Consider the following 19896-nt stretch of genomic DNA (forward strand, 5'->3'; position numbering starts at 1 on the left):
CAAGTAATCCATGTAGACATTTCATAAAAAGAACCCTAGTACTCACTCCTTTTGTATTACATCCATGAAAATTTGCATTATAGAGAATATAATTCAATTTGGCATAAGGAACAAAAATTTTAAATTAAGCTTCAAATTGTAATTAGTTTTATTCCTACTCTTCTAGTGCTTGGAAGCACAAATATACCTAAACATTCAATTGTTAGGAGTCCACAATTTACACTTTTAATTTTGTTGTCTTAAACATGGTTGTGATTTTTCTCCTTTTCCTGTCATACAAAAGAGTGCTGGGCATTTCCAGTGGCCAATCTGAAAGATACCATAGATAAAGGGAACCACTGCTCAGGCTGTTGAAAGGGAAATGGTTAAAGCATGTACTTTCCAAAAGCTATTGATGATCATTTTCCAATCGTAAATGTGTCTGACCTGCACTGATACTTCACTGAGCACAGACAAAACTGTGAGGAAGTGCCTGACCATTAGCCTTGCTCACTAAAAACCAAATAATCTTGCATTTTATTTATATTATAGGTGATTGAATGTGTTTATGAAAATATAACAGTCAGTTCAAAGATGACAGACCGTATGAAATTTTATATAGCTCACCATATACTTGGGCTCTAAAGACTTCTCCAAACCTACACTTTGTATAGGTATCCAGAGTTTAACCTTCATAAGCTCTATCACTAACTTGTCTTGCCTGTACTAGGATTTACATGAAGTCATGAGTAACATCCTCAGTGGCAAAAAACCAAAAAATACCATTTTTCTGTGCAACACCTATTATGTTAAATTCACTCTCTGCAGGGTATGTAGCACTGGGAGAAATTGAAATGGGCAGACTACTCACATCACACTGTTCACCTGGTATGATCCCTTTCATAATGAAGTAACACACAAATGTGAACAGAAAAAAAAATTAGTCACAGACAACAATCAAATGGAATTCTCTATCTGGAACCCTATCCAAGACTTACTCTGATAGCAAACCATCATCACTAAATCCTTTTGTAGTTCAAAAACTTTCCAGATTTTACCCTATCATTTGCTAAGTGATCGAAAACACATCTTGCTTTCACCACTGCATCTTGGTACCCCATTTTTTTTCACCCAGTGCTTTTCAGATATTGCTCTGGACAGCCAAATTTCAGAACCATAGAAGCTGTATGCCCACATGCAAGGCAAGAATTTGGCCTGTGGCCACTTGGATTACATTAGATCAACCCGTTTTTCAGACAAACAGCAGTTCCTTTTAGGACAAAAGTGCTGCTCTATTCTAAAGCTTTTCACCTTAGTTTCTTCAAGTTGTCTTTGGAGATTTTTGGGATCCACTGCAATTGGCTCTGATAATTGTTTGCTCACAGCTATTTCAGAGGCCTGGAGACCTGACAAAAGTCCAGATGAGGCATCTTCATAATGCTGGTATTTATCCACCAGGTCTTTAAGGTTATTTCCAAGGATGCTACACTAAAAGAGTAAAAAAGAAACAAGCAAATACACAGGTGTTAAACTGTGTGCTGCATTACATACCAATCTCAAAGTTATACATTCCTTCCTGTAATACTGCATCATTTTTTCCTACCATCATTTCACTAACTGATTTCTGAACTAAGACATGACAGCTGGACAGACTATGCAGGGCTTACTAGTTTGTGCTCCTAAACAATGATTTAGGATAAAACCACTGATGAAGATGGGAAATTTGGATCTTACTTGCTGCATTAAAATAGGAAAAACTTCAGGAATAATTTCTTATTCACCGATATAAAGATTATTTATCAGAACTCTGGCACCAAAAATGTAGAAAGCAAGCAGAAACTAGAAATGTAGAAAGCCACTGGAAGCTATCATTTTTTAAAAAAAAATTAGGAGAGATATGTATGTTCATTAAAATACAGCCTGTTTTCATAACTACCTTACCTGCATAGTGAATCCAAAGTGATATGGTTGGGTATTGTACTTATGCTTTGTTTTACTCACTTAAAAATGTCATCTGAACAAGGTACTATTAGTCCTATATGTTAGCATGCCCCAAAACATTTACAGGGAATTGTCACATAAAAAAAAGTCAGTGAAACCCTTTCACTGAGATGGAGATGGTTGCACAAGAAAAATCTGATTGTATCAAGTCATAATATTTATAACCAGTTACATTAAATATTTATATTCTGAACCTTCCTGACACTGTATTTTAATATTTACAACTGATACTTGGTCGCCATCTGGCGGGCTAACATAGAACATGCTTATTTATAGAATCAGTTACCCAAGAACTGACTTTAGGATTCCTGCAACATATAAACCTATAAAATCATGTCTCACACATGTGCAAATACATATGTATATAAAAGTGAAAGCAATCTAAATATTTATTAAAAGCAAGAAACCTTTACAAAAGGCAAAAAAGGTTACCAGCAATTCATTTACAGTTTGGAAAATCTCACTAATTGTGAACAATCTCACTTTTAAGAATTCTGTCCTTAAAGACACAAAAGGTCTACTTTGTTCTGCATATTTATTGTCAAATATTTAAAACATGTCTATTATAACCCTGCTAAATGTATGTATGGAAAGGATAGAATTTGGAAAATTGACAAATCAAGCTGCTGGCGTGGGATTTTTATGTGCATAAAAATAAAAGATCTGAATTTTTTTTTATTAAATCTTTACATTCACATTCAAAGTAATTCAATAACCAACCAGAGGAAATCTGTCAACAGAACTGTCAATTTAGCTTCCCTGTTCATACCAGTTAAGCACAAAAAGGAAAATGTGCTTCTATAAAAGAACAGCTGTCTTGAAAAAACAAGAAAACAACTTTTACACTGCTTTTTTAATGATGCAATCAAACACATGTCTTTATAGAATTTACATTTCTGAGCATGAAAACCTTAAAGAGATAAAAATGTCCAGACACAGATGGTCACTATTATGGACCAACACTATACCAGTGGACATTGAAGCCCTACTAAGAAGTTTGAACCTATGACCTTACAAAAATATGCGATGGCAGTATCAAAGGCTGCTGACAGCAGCTCTCTCTTCAATGGTTCAGTTAATAATTATCTCAAAAGTTTCACATTCTGGAATATTATCAATATTGAAAAACACATGTTTTTTTTGAAAACAGCTGGAAATTTGGCATGTGAGACTAGCTGGTGATATTTGTTTAGTTCTATCAGGCAGATTCCATATGTGACCCTGGCAAAAAGAGCTAGGTTATCTTCCCTCTCTAAGGTACATGGAGGATTTTGCACTGCTAATTACTCATTAGTTAGACACTAATCTGGTATTCTTAAGGATAAAATGTTCACTTGGCAGAGCAGTGGAAAATAATTGCTGTCCTTAAATCACTAAGTTCTTTCATGCCCAGTGCTAACAACAAAGGTCACACTGGGACAAACTCTTTCAGGATACAAATTAAATCTTTACTGCTATTTTTGGCATAGTCTCTTTTTACACTCATTTTATTAGTAGGGAGCACAGTAAATAAATAGCTGGGAAAATATTGCAAGCAACATAAAGTAACATTATGCATCTGAAAGTATTACAATTTCTTTCCCCCCCAAAACATTACTCAAGGCATTCTGAGCCACCACAATCTCAGAAGCTGTTTAAGGCTGGAAAGAACAATGAAGAACTCTGGTCTCATTTCTTCCTTGTAACACAAAGTAGAAAGTATCATCAATTCAGACCTTTAACAGTCTGACACTTGAATAAAGTAGATCTTCCAGAAAAGCATCTTGTTCTGTTATCTTCGAGAAACAAAGAATTTACAACTTCTTATGGTGTTTGTTCCATCAACTAGCTCCTGTCTACACAGATTACTAAATCAATTACAGTAGTCATTCCTATTCAGTATAAATAAAACTTACCTTAGTATAGAGAGATTTGAAGCGATCTGAAGCTCTATCCAGTTTATTTTGCACTTCAGCATATGTAGCCGAAGTATCTATACCATCTTTGTCAACCTTCACACCATCTCTTTTGCTACATGACCTTGCAGCATCCAAAACTCTTTGTCCAGAAATTGTAATATAACGTAAATCACCTTTGTGAGAGATAACATCTTCTGAAAAACTCTTCTGCCTTTTCAGTTTGACCATAATACCACTGAAGTCAGAAGCACCTGCCTCCAAATTGTCAAGTTCTTGTTCTGCCTGCTGCAGCCACATTTCAAATTCACTATAGTCTGCATTGAATTTCTCCAATTCCTCCCTTAGAGAATGGGTCAATTTCATTTTTCGTTCTGATTCAGCCAAAGCAGTCTCATACTGAGCCTTCAGCTCTTTCATGTTCCTTTGCATCCTGTCTTTTTCTTCAGGGGTAAGGTAGTGCCCTTGTTTCTCAAGCAGTGTCTGAGCAGACTGAGTTGCTACTATGATAGCCTGCTGCTGTGAAATAATTTTCTCATGTTGAGCCTACAAATAAAACAATAAATTACAATCAGCACCTTCTCACATGGTTCCTTAGAAAAGGACATGTAAAACAAAATGATAAAAGGCTTTTCTAATTTTCTCATCTTTTTATTATAAACCCCACATTTTTTCAGCAATTTAAGTGAAAGTGTGACTCTTGGTCATCATATTTCTGTGCAGTTAAAAATTTTTTAACATTTAACATTTTGAATGAAAAACATTCAATGGTAATTTTTGCCAGATGTACAGGCCATGACCATATGGCAATGTTCAAGTATCACTGCAATGCAGCAATATGTGGATGTATATATCACAAATATTTTCCCCCGTACTTCCAAAACACAACTCTGTAGAGCAAAACTAGACACTATCAATCTTTTTTATTTTTTTTCCTAACAAAACTAATTTGCTTATTATTTAGCATTTATGGTAGTGTACTTAGCGTAACCAAAATTTCCCTAATTCTCATAATTTCAAAACGGGATTTAACAAATAAAACATTCAAATGTAACTTGGCAACTTCCCAAATCAAAACTCTCCATGTCCCTTTACTTATATTGTAGCTACCATTACAGACAAGCAGACCCAAAGGAGTAAAAGCATCAAACATAGTACAGTTATTTTCTTCTTACACTCAGTGAACAGAAATTATTACTTGGGTTTTGGAATTTCATTTTCCAAAATCAAGAGCCATGATTCTTATTAAACATAATTAATTAAAAAACTATAGGTCCAGTTGACATTAAAAATCAACACACAATCTATGCATGTTTTCAATCCCACAAAAATATTTAAGTTCAGGAACTAGTACTATATTCCAAGTGAAAAACATATTTCAAATATATTCTTTCAAAAACTTCTTCATTCTTTAAGGTCTCCCATGAAAAATAAGTATGTTTTTCTTCCACAAGTACAGTGGCCAATTATTCTGTAGGCAGTTGGTGCAGAAATTAACTGTCAAAAAAGCAGAATTAAAAATATCATCTGCACAAACCCCAATAATCCTATTTGTTTAGGTTGCTTTTGGGGTTTTGGTTTTTAGGTTTTCTAATAAAATAGGAAATCCAAAATACTATCAGCTACAAGCACAATAATTTTCTTTAAGGTGCCAATCAACTCATACCTAAAGTTTCTTGGACTCTCAGCTGTAACTCAGTAAACACCATAAAACTGAACTCGTATTATTTTAAATGCTTCCAACTTACCAGGAAAATCTATTTTTAAAATGCTGCACTGTAATTTTATGTAATTCACTTTTCAGAAGCCTTCAAACACTGCTTTGCCCACGTGTTAAAGTTGTAGGAAATGAAAACTAGAATTTCAGTAAACTATTATTTGCAGCAATTTGCAATCAGTATTCACAGGGGATTAAAACGGGATGAATCATCTGGGTATCACAAAGATTTTTGAAAAAGTCACATAAAGGGTATGAATTTATATTGCTACTTTCTGCATTTTATTTGCTTGCATCAATTCCTCACTACTAAAAATAATAGACTCACCACAAAGATTCTTTACATTTACCTTGCAGAATATGTCCTATCTCTTATTTTGCAGGAAAAAACTATAGCGGCAGCAAAAAAGTGACAAATGTGCAATACATTCTAACTACTGAAATTCCTGTGTATTACTGTGTATTACTATCTTTCTAGGGTTTGCTCCAAAGCCTATGACAGACAGGATGAGATTGAGTTCACTTATGCTGAATAAGGAGCGATACACCTAAATGTTTAATAAACTCAGTAACAATACCTTGACTTTCTGATACTGCTGGTTCAGATTATCATCTGTGCTTTTTACTAGTCCATCCACCCGAGTTTCAATGTCTTCCAGCAGATTACCATTGACATCATCCTCCTCTCCTTCCAAAACTTTCACATCTCCTTCTTCAAAGTGTGTTCCATTCTGTTCTATCACTTGCTTAAACTTCCGGCCATGCTCTGCTTCTTTATCCACATTTGATAACCAATCCAAAAGATTTTCTATTGTATTTTTGCTTTCTTCCAGCTGTTCTATGGCTGCAACCTACATTGAAATTTCACAGTTTCAATTTAGAAATCTTCTTTAAAGATCACAAAATATCAAATAAATACACAAATAAATGATTTAAAATACATTAACATCAAAGAAAATGTTATATTAATAAAGAGGTTGCTGTTTATTTTATAAGAGAATAAACCAACAGATTATTTATTACCCAGATTAAATATGATATTAACTTCTCCACAGTTTATCAGTATGTATTGGGTATGTATTTGCTTGGCCAGGTTTTGGAATTGGAGGGGCTGCAGGGGTGGCTTCTCTGAGAAGCTTCCTTCATGTCCAACAGACCCAATGCCAACTGGCTCCAGCATGGACCCACAACTTGCTAAGGCCAAGCCCATCAGCAGTGGTGGTAGCAACTCTGGGATCACATAGTAAAAAAATGTATAAAAAACATTAGCCTAAAGAGAGGGGTGAGAAAATGTGAGAGGAACAGCTCTGCAGGCACCAAGGTCAGTGCAGAAGGAGGGCCAGGAGGTGCTCCAGGTGCCAGAGCTGAGATTCCCCTGCAGCCCCTGGTGCAGCCCATGGTGAGGCAGCTGTGCCCCTGCAGCCCATGGAGGGACACCAGGGTACAGAGGTCCACCTGAAGCCTGGGGAGGGACACAGGGGTACAGAGATCCACCTGCAGCCCATGGAGGGACACAGGGGTGCAGAGATCCTGGGAAGACCCTGCTCCAGAGCACATGGATGACCAAAGGAAGCTGTGACCCTGTGGGAAGCCCACACTTGAGCTGGCTTGTGGCACAACTCGTGACCCTATGGGGTCATTCCACATACTGGAACAGTGTGCCTGAAGGACTGCACCCCATGGAAGGGACCACACTGGAACCCTTGGGAAGGACTCATGTTGGAGAAGTTCACGAAGGACTGTCTCCTGTGTGAGGGACCCCACACTGGAGCACAGGAAGAGTGTGAGGTGTCCTCCCCTTGAGGGAGGGAGCAGCAGAGACAATGTGTGATGAACTGACCACAACTCACATTCTCCATCCCTCTGGCATCAGTGGTGGGAATGAGGGAGAGAACTCCGGAGCTGAGCTCAGGAACAAGGGAGAAGTGGAGGGAAGGTATCTTTATTTTTTATTTCTCATTGTTCTATTCTGATTTGATTGGTAATAAATTAATTTCCCCAAGTCAAACCTGCTCTGCCTGTGACTCTGACTGTGAGTGATGTCTCCCTCCCCTTATCTCAACCCACAAGCCTTTCATTACATTTTTTTCTTCCTTGTTCAGCTGAGGAAGGAAGTGATGGAATAGCTTTTTGGCATCCAGACAAGGTCAACCCACCAAACAATAAGTTGCACAACTAGTGTCATAAGACATGAAAAAGGTTTGAATAAAGGTATTAAATGGTTGCCTAAAAACCTTTTCTGTTTCCTGCTTAATTGCTGTTGTCATAGCTTTATCCAGTTCTTTTTTGGACTCTTCTGCCTTCTGGCTAAGGAGCAAACACTTTGTCTTAGCTTCATTTAGTTTCTGCTCCAGAACAGTCCTGTCTTCTTGTGACAACTTTTCTCCATTCTCTTTCAAGAAGGTTTCAGTGTTTTTCACGATCTCTGCCAGTGTCTGGGCACTTGTTGTCATGTCTTTTTGTATCTCCTTTTGATAAAAAAGAAAGTTTTTTTTACTAACACACAGGAGTTAGTAACTTATTCATGAGATCTTCCCAATTAATTTCATTGGAACTATCTCTCTTCTAGGGGTAAGCACTACACTGGTCCTTCCTAGCTGCACATGATACATTATTCAATTGCAGACAATTATTAAAATCAAAGGCATCAATATCTGACAATGCTGTTACAGTTCAATCTGTCTTTCACAACTTTTTTTTTAGAATTGTAGATCTGTTACCTTACAGTTCTATTCAGACTGAGGCCTTTTTTTGGCCTTTTTTTAAAGTTCAAATATTGTGTTTCCACATATGTGGAAGAATATATCTTATTTTTTTAGAAATCAAGACTTAAGTAAATCTGCTACACTGCAGATAGTAAGTGAGCATCCTCACAAATTCTGGTCCATTACTATCCTAACAGAAAGCTGCTGAAAATAAGCTAACTGAATAGAAGTCAGAAAATTATAATCATCTTTCCTGAGTGAAAGCTGTCCCATATTTCTTGGGTTTGTTCAGGCCAGAAATGGCATAAATTTTTTTTCTTCTTCTATTGAAATCAATCATAATATTTCAGTCTCTCAAGAACGTTTACTTCCACTGAATTTTATAGAGGACAGATCTTCAGTTTTAATTTACCCAAAGCAGTTTTCTTAGTCTGCATTCCCAATTATCTGAGAGGAGTTTTAATTGTAAGGATTGCACTGTTGAATACATTCCCACAGTTACTGACACAATGACATTTTTCACCTTTTTATGCAGCGTAACAATCTTGGAGATGCAAGACAGAACATTTGATCCTCATTCTAGACTACAGATTTTGCAGCAATTACAGAATGTAGCAGCTAAAACTGCAGCTCATTTTAACACTTCAGCAAGTACATTAGAAAGATTTTCCTGGGGACTCTGTATCAACAACAGCTTCTCCTGTGACCAAGTTCTCTGTGCTCCCTTTCAAACAGTGCACTGGGGATGAAAGCTTGACTTGACATAAAAAAGACTGCGTTTTAACCCTCAATCCCTCCTAAGACACATTTTTTGAATGACCATTCCAAGAAATCAGTCAGAAAACAACTAGTCTGATAGGCAGTCACAAACAGCTGATGAAAAAATAAAGAGGCATATGCTGTATCAGTTCTTCACTCCCCATGAGTACGCCATTTAGGCCACAAATCCTTAAGACAGGAAAGAGATATTAAAAGCTACCCCAGGGTTGACTGACTATAAGAACAACTTTGACAAACTAGATGCATTACTTCAAAAACAAGTAAAGCAAGGCAAGATGAATAAGAAAATTTCTCTTTTTACAGAGAGTTGGAGCTCTACAGTATAGTAAACTAGTACTAGGAGGAGGAACAAGAAGATTACCAAATCCTTCAGTCCTTTAACTATCATAAACTCAGTATCTATTAGGACAGAGTAAAAGCTTATAGATGACTGGATACAGCTGAAGAGCAAGGAAAGCAAACAAACTGAAAGGGTTTTGCTACATGAGGACACCAAAGAGATTGCAAGAAACACTAATAAGAACCAGAAATCAAAACAAAACAAGAGTGAAGCAATGGAAAGCCTCAGGCAAGAGAAAATGTTGCAGTAAATTTTTTCAAATTACTCCGAATGGGAATAAACACTTCCTGATACCAGTTAAAAAGCTGGCTAAATTATTTTAGCATAATAAGAATGTATGATTTTTATCACATTCAAGAGGAACAATCTTAAGCTAATATATTAACAAAATTCATGCCTGCTGCAAGAGTGCTTCTTGAACTGTGTAGCACATATTCCCTATTCTAGTGTCTCCTCATTTGGGAGTTTGTCTTCTCTCACTGGCATGTACTGGAGTGTATTCACAGGCAACAGTTTAAATGCATGCCACTGAGCCTTTACTTTTGGTAGGTCAAACAAATCTACTTTATTCTCCTCTCACATGATGAGCCTTGTTACTCAACAAAAGAGTCGAGTCACTCTGTTCTGCACTCAGCCTTCTTTCACTTCTCTGACTAGAGCTGTGCATACCTCCTGTTTGGTCTGGTATTGTTCCAGCTCAGCCTTGCTGTCTCCAATAACAAGAGACTGTCGCTGTCCGATGAGTCGATTTTCAGTCTGTGTAAGCAAATCACAGATTTCCTGCAGTTTCTCTTTGCATTCCTGCTGCCGTTCAGCCACATCCTATATTAGAGCCAAGTACAATTGAACAATAAGACTAAAAATCCTCACTCCAGGAACCAACATTCTAATAGACATTAGAAATCTTTGAACATCAATATTGCAAAGCAATAATTTTAAAAGTATGCTGTAAACATGATAGCAGTGGTACAAAGAGCAAGATGAACATACAGAAGTTATGGATAAACCTCAAAAATGTTGTAAGTAAAAGAGACCATGTTTGATGAAATTGCCCAATAGAAGTCTGGCCATGCACATATGTGAAGGATGAAATCTCCAAACAACAGGAGTGAAAATCCAGTCTCTTAACCACTTGAAACCTGTGATAAACACTATTAATTCTGAAAAAAAGGACATCAAAACAGAGGTTAGTTTTGAATGTGAGTTAGCTCTTGTTGGTATGCATAACATGTTACTTGAATAGAAACTGTGGACTTTTTAAGCAGTAGAGAAGAACAAAACATGCAAGCTCATAATTGTTACAAAGTCCTAGAAAACTTATCTGTGCCTTTCCTATAGTCATTTTTATGTTTTTTACACAAAATATAGTAGAAAGAAAAGTTCTTCAAAAGGCAAAATAATACAAGGTCTTCAGAATACTAAAGCACTTTTAATTACACATAAACCAGGGGCTGAGGTGATGATTCTGAGTCCGAACAGTGCTGCTATGGGAGAAGAGGAGGTGCTGTTATGCTGCAGCATCTTATCAGCTTCTTTTGGTCCTACAAAGGCTGCTTACACTTGCCAACTGCAGCTGTGCCAGCTGAAGACATAACCGGCACAACTTGACTCACAGCTTTCCCAGTGCCCACGCCTAGAACTGCAAGTATCTTGGCTGATTTACTCATATGTTGTCCCTCTAACCCATCTCAGTCAAAACAATCCATGGTACACAGATTTTAAATGCGGTTCTTGGGCTATGAAGATCTAGAGAAAAGATCACATAAGCAGATGACCTAGCAAATTAATAAAGGGAAAGAAAATCTTCAGCAAGACCAAAGTGTTATGCAATGGTGCGAGAGCAAATTCAGTGATCAACATAGCTCAGATCAATTACTGATATAGCTGCTGAAGAAACAACACTTATGAGAAACCTCAATTTCTCTCCTTGCCAGAAAGAGCAGACCTGTTCTTAATTTAATATGCTGTTTCTGTAAGTATACTACCAAGGAAAGACAAAAGTGATGATTCACCAAATTTCATCAATATAATCTTTGTATAACTACAAATATAACTGCAGTAAAAAGGTAAAATACAGAAATACACTCAATATTGCATGCTGGTATTAAAATTCCTCATCCACAGACAAAAACATTCAGCACACATTTACACAGAAAGGCAAACCTTATCACCCAGCTCTTGCACTGCCTGTAACTGAGTCTCTAAACTTTCCACTTGAGAAGTTATTGCTTCCTGTGCTTCCTGAAAAGATTTCTGGGTGGTATTTAAGAGCCTCAACAGCTGTTTGCTCTGATTAGGAGAAAGATCTTCAGCATGTTCAGAAATGAAGAACTGAACATCAAATGCAGTGGACTCCAGTTGCATTTTTTTACAGCTGAGCTCTGCAGCCCTGTTCTGTAAATGAAGCAAAGGGAGTTACTAGCAATAAAGAAAAATTGAGTACAAATAAGCCATAAGTACCACAAGTACCATCTGTTCTTAGCCCCTATTCCAAAATGCTTTTAGTAGACAGTTTAGCCATGGAGAATCAAAACTCAGAATCATGCTGACACATTCAGGTATGACATTAGAACTTGTGCATGGTTTGTCTCAGCTTGTGTCAAAGTAATAAAAAATGTGATCTTGTACATCTCTATTTCTTTGTTCTCTCATGGATGTTTGAAAACTGACTGACCTTCAACTCTAAAAGATTTATGGCAGGTTAGATATAACATTTCTAAGTTCTAGGTCTGAAGATCCAGAAATTTAAAAATATGTACTTGAAATCAGTCCTATTCTTAACTCTATAGCAACAATGTTAACATTTCTAGCAATGTGGCAAATTCTTCCAATAGCTGCATAACATGGAGCCCCTGTGAGCATACCATTTCTATGGAACTCCTTTTAAACACATTAAAACATCTAAAATAATTTTTATAATTCATACATATAGAAGTATAAGAACTTTCACTAAAAATTTGATCTGCTTTGTTTTCCATTACTCATTCTATGGAGCGTGTAATAAAGACAACTTATTATCTTTTCCCATCTTGTGTTCTCACATATAATTGATTTGGAAGACAAACTTCAGCAAAGATTCTGAACCCAATGCATAAAAATCCAATTCTAATCACTGAAAATATTTGTATTATAAATTAGATTTCTAAAAGGTTCAGATTTATTGCAACAAATGTAAATAGAACCAGAGAATAGAAGCTTTCTCAGTTAGGATTACTGAGAAACTTTTTTTGCAAGTGAAAAAGCAAATCAACAAGATTTTATTACTGGATTATCGAATTGCTGTCTTCTTAAGTAATTACTTCTAGTCATCTCTTTATTCAATAGAGATTATTGAGAAGGCATTAAAAACCTAGCTAATAATTAATAATAAGGAGCAACTTTTGCCAGAATCATCAATACCTGCTGTAAAGAGCACTTACTTTAAATAGCTGTAAACTTTTCTTCATCTCTTCTATATCATTAGTATTCATCGTGAAGTTATTAATGATTTTATTGTTCTCTGTGATCCAGTCTGAAAATCTCTGCAGTTGGTTTAAAAGTTGCTGATGCAATCCTGCAAGCTTAGACTAGAAAGGGAAGTTGTATATTTATTTATGCTCCTGGAGTCTAGTCATATCTTCTACCATATTAAATTGAATCATACATGAATCTTTATGCTAAGATAAAATAAAGAAAAGCCAAATTCTTTTATTTTAGCCCAATTACCTTGAAGAAAATCAAGGTAAAAACATACACTGATAAAAACATACCATTTCCAAGTCAACAGCGCAGACTATTTGTTTTGCTCGTTTTGAAGATCTATCACAGACCACCAAAAATGTGTCCTGCACAGAGTCATAGCTTATCTTTAGCTCTTTAAGTTTCTCTTCTGGAATATCCCTGTTGTGAGACTTTAAGAATTCTTCTGCCAACTTCATGTCCTTTTTTAGGATAATTGCAAAGGTAGCCAGTTCTGATTCAAATGACTACAAAGAGAATATATACAAAATGCATTAAGTTACTAGGAAAAACATTTATATCTGAATTGCTTTAATTACATTTTACATCTCTCTTTTTAAACCTAAGTGCTATTTCTAGCATCCATCATTGAAGTACAAGCATAAAGAACACTTACCTCAAGCTGTTCCAATTCAGCTTTTAGTATTTCCAGGCTGTTACTAATAGGCTGCTGCTTATCTAGGTGGTTTTTCATATCCTGAAGCACTGCCAAATGTTCTTGCATTTTCTCTGTCAACTTTAAACATTGCTGTACTCCATCAAACTGAAAATGAGTTCAAAAACAAGAAAAGATTTTCCAAACTGACTTGAAAATAAGTGATTAAATTCCTTGGGTTTATTATGATTTATTTTAAATTTATAATCTAATCTTTCAACCATTTTTCCAGTTCAATTTTTCCCTCCAGCACTCAGAAAGATCCATGCAATTCCATTAACACAGGACACTGAGCACATATTCTTGTTACTTACCATGCTAGTGGGGGTGTCTCCCACAACTTCTTCTTTTGTTTTCGAAACAGGCTCAATAAAATCTTTGGACTGGCTTTCTGTCTTCCCATGCTCCTGATCACTTTTCCAAGTAGTGGCTGTGTTATCTGCCAATGTTTTCTCTTCATCAACTTCTGATCCAAGCTCTGATTGTTCTGTTGAGGAAAGAGAATGAAGCCCATCTCCTTTGCCTTTACCCTCGCACTCTGTGGTGGTACCAGCAACCTGTGAGCTCATGAGCAAACCATTCATCAACTCCTCTAATTTGCTTGTACTTTCATCTCCAAGTGAGACTTGAAAAATTTCCAGAAGTTCAGTGGTAGCAAGCTTGGGAACAGTAGCTTTCATGTCTGTTTCACACTTCCTTTCATCTGGATCAGCTGTCTTTTGCCTGCAGGATTCCTGCTTCAGAATATCATGAAGAAGATCAGGACTTCTGCAATCAGGCCAAAGCAGTGAAGGAGCATCACCGTCCTTGGGCTCTGTGCACAGCGTGTACACAGTTCTAACAGCATTGCTTATTTGCTTCAGATTTGACCCACTAGACATCTCACTAGCAAGTTGGGTGCTTTCAACCATTTTAAGTAAATTTTGCATTAAAGTTCTGGTATCAGAGTAACTTAGGGGTTCACCTTCCTGCTTGCAGTAACCATGCCCCATTTTCAATTTCCTTTGTAATATATTCCGTAAGTCTTCCATGAGTGTATCAGATACATCTGCTGACTGTGAAATACCTTCCTTTACTTGAAAATCTTTGCAGGGTCCCATTTCTTTTTGCAATGACTCCATGGACATTTGTTTTTTGAAACCATTTCCAAGGGAGGAAGTCTCACTGACCAGGACATTTTCTCCCTTTGTGTCTTTCAGCATCTCACATTCATTCTGGGCACTGTAGTTCCACTTAGTCCCTATGCTACTCAGAATTGAAGAAACACCAGTGACACGGGTGTGTCTCCCAATAGGTAGCACTTCACCTCCATCCCCTAATTCTTTGGTATCCTCAATACTCCCTAAAGCATCTGGTTTTGTGGGGAACATTTCACTATCATTGCTGCTTTTGTTTTCTGGAACATCTTTAAGAACATTGTCGGTATTTTGACAGTTAAGTCTCCCTGTTTCTTTAGTTATGCTAATCTCCTCTCCTTTCACAGTATCAGGTGGGGGGAAAGAGTAAGTGTTAAATTCACTTGAATGCATTTCTTCCATATTTAGCAGAAAATCCTTTTCCTTCCGTATACCCTCTTCCCCTCTTTCCATGTCTTCAAAACAAAATTCAATTTTATTGATTTCTGAATGGACGCCTTCTTTTATGCATGTTGTATGTTGTTTTAAAGAAGCAGAAATGCTAACATCTCTCTTAAATTCATCTGATCTTGTACCCTGAATGTCAAGAAAAGCTTGATCAACATTTTCTTTACTTGCAACAGGAGTTTCTCTGGCAGCTTTAAGTACTGTTGCATCAAATATTTCCCCAAGGTTTTCCATCTGAATGGGACTATTACCTAGCCCTATGACATCACATTCCTCCATAATATTTACTCTATTTTTATTTTCTGTAAGAATTTCAAAACCTCTCTCTATTTGACCATGCTTCAAACTGGTGACTGGATGTATTGGGTCCCTAAGAGAACTATTATCACTCACATAAGGGGTATCTGTAAGGAATTCATTGTCCATTTGGGATGAACTTTCCTTCAGCTGTTCCATATAAGTTAATACTTTTTCCTCTGCAAGTAGTGTCTCTCTCTGTCTATGATTTGAATCTAACATTTGCATGGTATTATTGTCTTTATTTCTGCTATCAGTAAAGCATTCTGAGAGAATCAAATTTGTCCAGGTACTTTGGTCATCATCAGTAGCGTGCTGTAGGTAGCCTGCCACACTGATGTCAGATTTTACAGTACCATCAAGAAGCTGAGAACCTGGAACCCTAAACTGTGTTTCAGTATTTTCTTCACTCTTAGTGGATATCCATTTACTGCCAAAGGTATTTTCAGACTGAATAGGCTCAGTAGTATCTTGTGGCATGTGTTCACTTTTGACACAAGTCCCATATTCATCTTCTGTTTCCTGCTGTCTGTCTTCTTCAAGACCAATATATCTTTCTTCAGAAATATTTGACATTGATTCACATATTACTGAGGATAGTTTTTCATTTTCATGGTTAGACTGGAATTGCAAAGTATATCCTGTCTTGTGGCCTAAAGAACAGCAGCAGTCATCAATATTCTGATTGTTTTCGTTGTTCCTTTCTACATCTTCCACAGAAATTAGCAGCTGGTCACCTTCATTTATAGATTGATGATGTGAATAAAAAATATCCATTTCATCTTCACTGTCAGAATCAGTGTCAGAGTCATCATAACTACCATAATCCTCCTCGTAATCTTCCCCCTCCTGTGTACCTTCAGATTCCTCCTCACACAGGTCACCTTCTGCTTTCATTTCAATGTCCTTGTTCCTGTCTTGTACATCAACTTCATACATATTCCTTAAATAGTTCATGCCTCCTTCCTTTCTTCCTTCACTCTCAACAGTAACTGGTAATTCTTGCTCCTTCTCTCCAAAACACCCTGTTTTTTCCCTTTCCTCAGGGATTTTTTCCATAGTTTTGGCATTTGCAGAAGCTATAGTTATGCTCTCAGGTTGCCCTTTCACATTTACATGAACATTCTCTCCACCATTATCTGCAAGTCCTTGAAAAGAGCTGCAGTTCTCTTCTCTCAGGGTTATTCGACCACCTCTCTCCTCCAGAAAACCTAATGGAACTGATCTTCCAGCCAGTTCTGGCTCTGGTGTACCATCATCCCCCAACTGCAAGGTATCAAACCCCTCGTCACCTTCAGAAGTGTCAGAGCAATCATCATCAATTTGTGGAGTATCATAGGCATCACTGTCATCACCATCACCCTGAGGTGTTTCATAGGCATCATCATCACCGTCATCCAACTGAGAGCTGTCCTCTTCAGAAGCTGCCTCACCACATTCCTGCTGCAAGCAGTTACTCTCAAGCTGTGGGATGCCATCACCCCCCTCTATCGATGAGTCAGAACTACTGTCACACGGCAGTAACTTGTGGAATATAAGATCACTTTCTTCTTCTGTCAGCCTTTGTGCTGTGCTGTTACTGTCCCGCAGGGGTGGTACATCAGGTAGGACAGTGTTACCACTCAATGAAAGCCTGTGGTACATGTCTATGCTGTCTTCTAGACACAGCTTGTTCTGAAAATCAGTACAATCCTCCAGGGATGGCCCTCCAGGGATATAAGGACGGTCCTCGAGGGATGGACCTGCATATTCCTGTAGAAGTTGCACACCATACCTATTGTCTTCAAACTTTAGTGTGACACCACATTGACTAACCAGTTCTTCTGGAAGTCGATATTCAGTGTCTTCACTGATTGATGAACCAAGACTTCTCTGAAAATTATCTTTTTTGCTGTTATCCTGTACCATTCTGCTACCATCAGCTTGAAATATGTGAGACCCATGTTCTGTGCACCTTTCCAGCTTTCTCCATGTTTCATTATCTGACAAATCATTCATGCTCAAGGAACTTTTTAATGTTTTATCATTCATGTTTTCATTATCTAGACTGTCTCCCACACAAATCTCTTCTTTTGCTGTTTGTGATAAAATGTTTGTATTTGAGTCATTTGGAAGATATCTTTCAATGTTTCCTGAATTTGTCTGCTGATTGTTATGCTTACAGAGTTCTGTCCACTCAGAGACCTCTGAGAAACCTCCAAGTTCATTTCTGTTCATGGAATTTTGAGTGCTGCTTACTACATTTCTGAGTTCTGCAGGGATAGTTAACAGCATCTCCTGTGTATATTCTGATTGCTCAGTACCAAGAATATTGCAAACATCTGGCCTGCACACATGGAGATCTTCTTGTGAAGATCCGTAATTCCCAAAATCATCAAATTGATTACATTTCCTGTTATTACAAGAATTCTCAGCACCTGAAAGAGCACCCTGAACAGTGTCTGCTGACTTAAGGTGAATTCCTTTTGAGCTTACACATTTGTTACTAAACTCCATTTCTGACACACCAGTATTGTACCCAGCACTATCACCTTCCAGCAACATACTGATGACTTCTTGCAGTTGTCCATCATATAACAAAAGTCTCTGTCCAGTGTTTGCATCCATATAACTATTTACCATCAGGTAAGACATTAATAGCTTCTTAGCCTGATTTAGATTATGACATACAGGGTCTTCTGTGCCAGAATCTTCATGCTCCTCCTCACAGTCATGAAATACTGATGGCAGGAATTCATACGTTGATAACCATTTTGCAGCATTTTTACAAGAGGACTTTAATTCTTCTACATTGGGCATTTTATCTGGTAAAGTCACATTGGTCAAAACTGATAGAGTATTACTGTCTATTATCCCTGATTCTGCAGCCTTGTCAAGACTGATTATTTCACAAGTTTCTGGAATGTAAAGTGCAGCTATTTTCCTTCTATCATTCAATATTTTGAATGCCAGCTCATTTGTAATCATATCTTGGTGCAAAGAAGTTGATACAGGGAATATTTCGCCAGTGTGAGGCCAAATTAGCCCCACAAAGCCTCTCTGTGCTTCTAATACCAGCAGAGCACTGGTACATGATATTAAGTTGCATTGCACAGCTTCATCGACAGTCAAGCGTTGTCCTGAATTTTGAGAAAGGATTCCACCAGTCTGAACCTGATGTGTGAGGATCCCACAAGCAGTGTCCTGATCTATCACCCCTTGTCTCATGGCCTCTTCCACAGTCACTCGTTTCCCTGAGTCAGGGTCAATGATACCTCCTGACATTAACTGAGCACCCAGCAGCCTGAACATTGTTTCCCTGTCAATAAGCCCTTCATGGGCTGCCCTCAAAACAGTTACCCTCCTTCCACATTTGAACACAATTCTCCCTTTTTCTTGTGGTTTCACAGGTAGGAGTCTTAACCCTGTTGCTTCATGTATTATGCTTCTATGAACCATCTGTTCAAGGGAAATTTTCTCAGCACAGTTGGGGTCTATGAGATCTTTACACGTATCTTGTCTTTCCAGGAGTTTTGAATATAATGTTGGAGAAATGAGATTTCTCTGGAAAGCATTCTGCAAAGACAGCTTTTCTCCAGTAGATGGCAAAATCAAATACCCACGTGAAAGCTGATTCTCAAGAATTTTAACAGCTAGAGGTTCTGAAATCAGACCTTGTTCTAAAACTGAAACAACTGGAATATTTGCTAATGATGATTCTGATATAAGCTTCTTTGCATTACTTAATTCTTGCAGCTGCAACAGAATCTGCTCATCAATTAAGGCATGGGCTTTAGCTTCTTCCAAACTATAACACACTCCTAATTCTGGAGAAATTATTCCAGAAAGAATCAGCTGATTCTCAAGCAATCTAATTCCAGTGTCATAGTCAAGAAAACCTCTTAAAATAGACTGAAAGACTGAAAGGACTTCTCCAGTTGTTTGGTCAATGACACCCGCAATGACTTTATTCACCTAAAAGGGAATATAAAAGAAAAGCTATCATCATTTTTGGACCGTATGTTTAAATGTTTTTTATTTTAAATGCATAAGAAGCATAAAAACATGTACTTACCAGGCCTGGAGGAATGTTGTGAATGTTAGCAGCTCAAATGCGCAAGTGATCTATGTCAGTCATTCAACAGCACACGATGTGATAAAAGATTTAAAACCAACATGCATCTGTGAATTGAAAACCTATGCTTTGCATACATAAATAGGGTTAGTGATAGACAATAGAAGAAATGCTTGCAGAGAGGGAAAATAGAACATATACCTGAAAAGCACATTTTCATGCTATAAATGTCTGTGAAAGGTTAGAATATTTGGAAACAGTATGTGATTCAACACAACCATGCTATTCATGTTTACAGCATACAGCATTTCTGTGTATACACTCAACAATATGGAATCAGATACTCTAGCACCAAATATTGCATTTAGTTTGCATGGAAAGCATGAAGTCAG

General features: G+C 37.3%; 1 protein-coding gene across 1 annotated transcript in view; it reads right to left on the reverse strand.

Moving 5' to 3' along the window:
* Positions 1 to 19896, reverse strand: part of DST (dystonin) — a 249625-nt gene that overhangs the window by 92154 nt on the left and 137575 nt on the right. The window contains exons 37-46 of the mRNA XM_058836371.1: positions 13885 to 19404; positions 13532 to 13678; positions 13167 to 13382; positions 12837 to 12983; positions 11581 to 11811; positions 10087 to 10239; positions 7827 to 8060; positions 6171 to 6443; positions 3876 to 4421; positions 1291 to 1467 (exon numbers count right to left, since the gene is read on the reverse strand). Of these exons, the coding sequence (XP_058692354.1) occupies positions 1291 to 1467; positions 3876 to 4421; positions 6171 to 6443; positions 7827 to 8060; positions 10087 to 10239; positions 11581 to 11811; positions 12837 to 12983; positions 13167 to 13382; positions 13532 to 13678; positions 13885 to 19404 (7644 nt within the window). The remainder of the gene's footprint in view (positions 1 to 1290; positions 1468 to 3875; positions 4422 to 6170; positions 6444 to 7826; positions 8061 to 10086; positions 10240 to 11580; positions 11812 to 12836; positions 12984 to 13166; positions 13383 to 13531; positions 13679 to 13884; positions 19405 to 19896) is intronic.

Source organism: Poecile atricapillus, chromosome 3 (genome assembly GCF_030490865.1).
Source record: "Poecile atricapillus isolate bPoeAtr1 chromosome 3, bPoeAtr1.hap1, whole genome shotgun sequence".
NCBI classification, from domain to species: Eukaryota; Metazoa; Chordata; class Aves; order Passeriformes; family Paridae; genus Poecile; species Poecile atricapillus.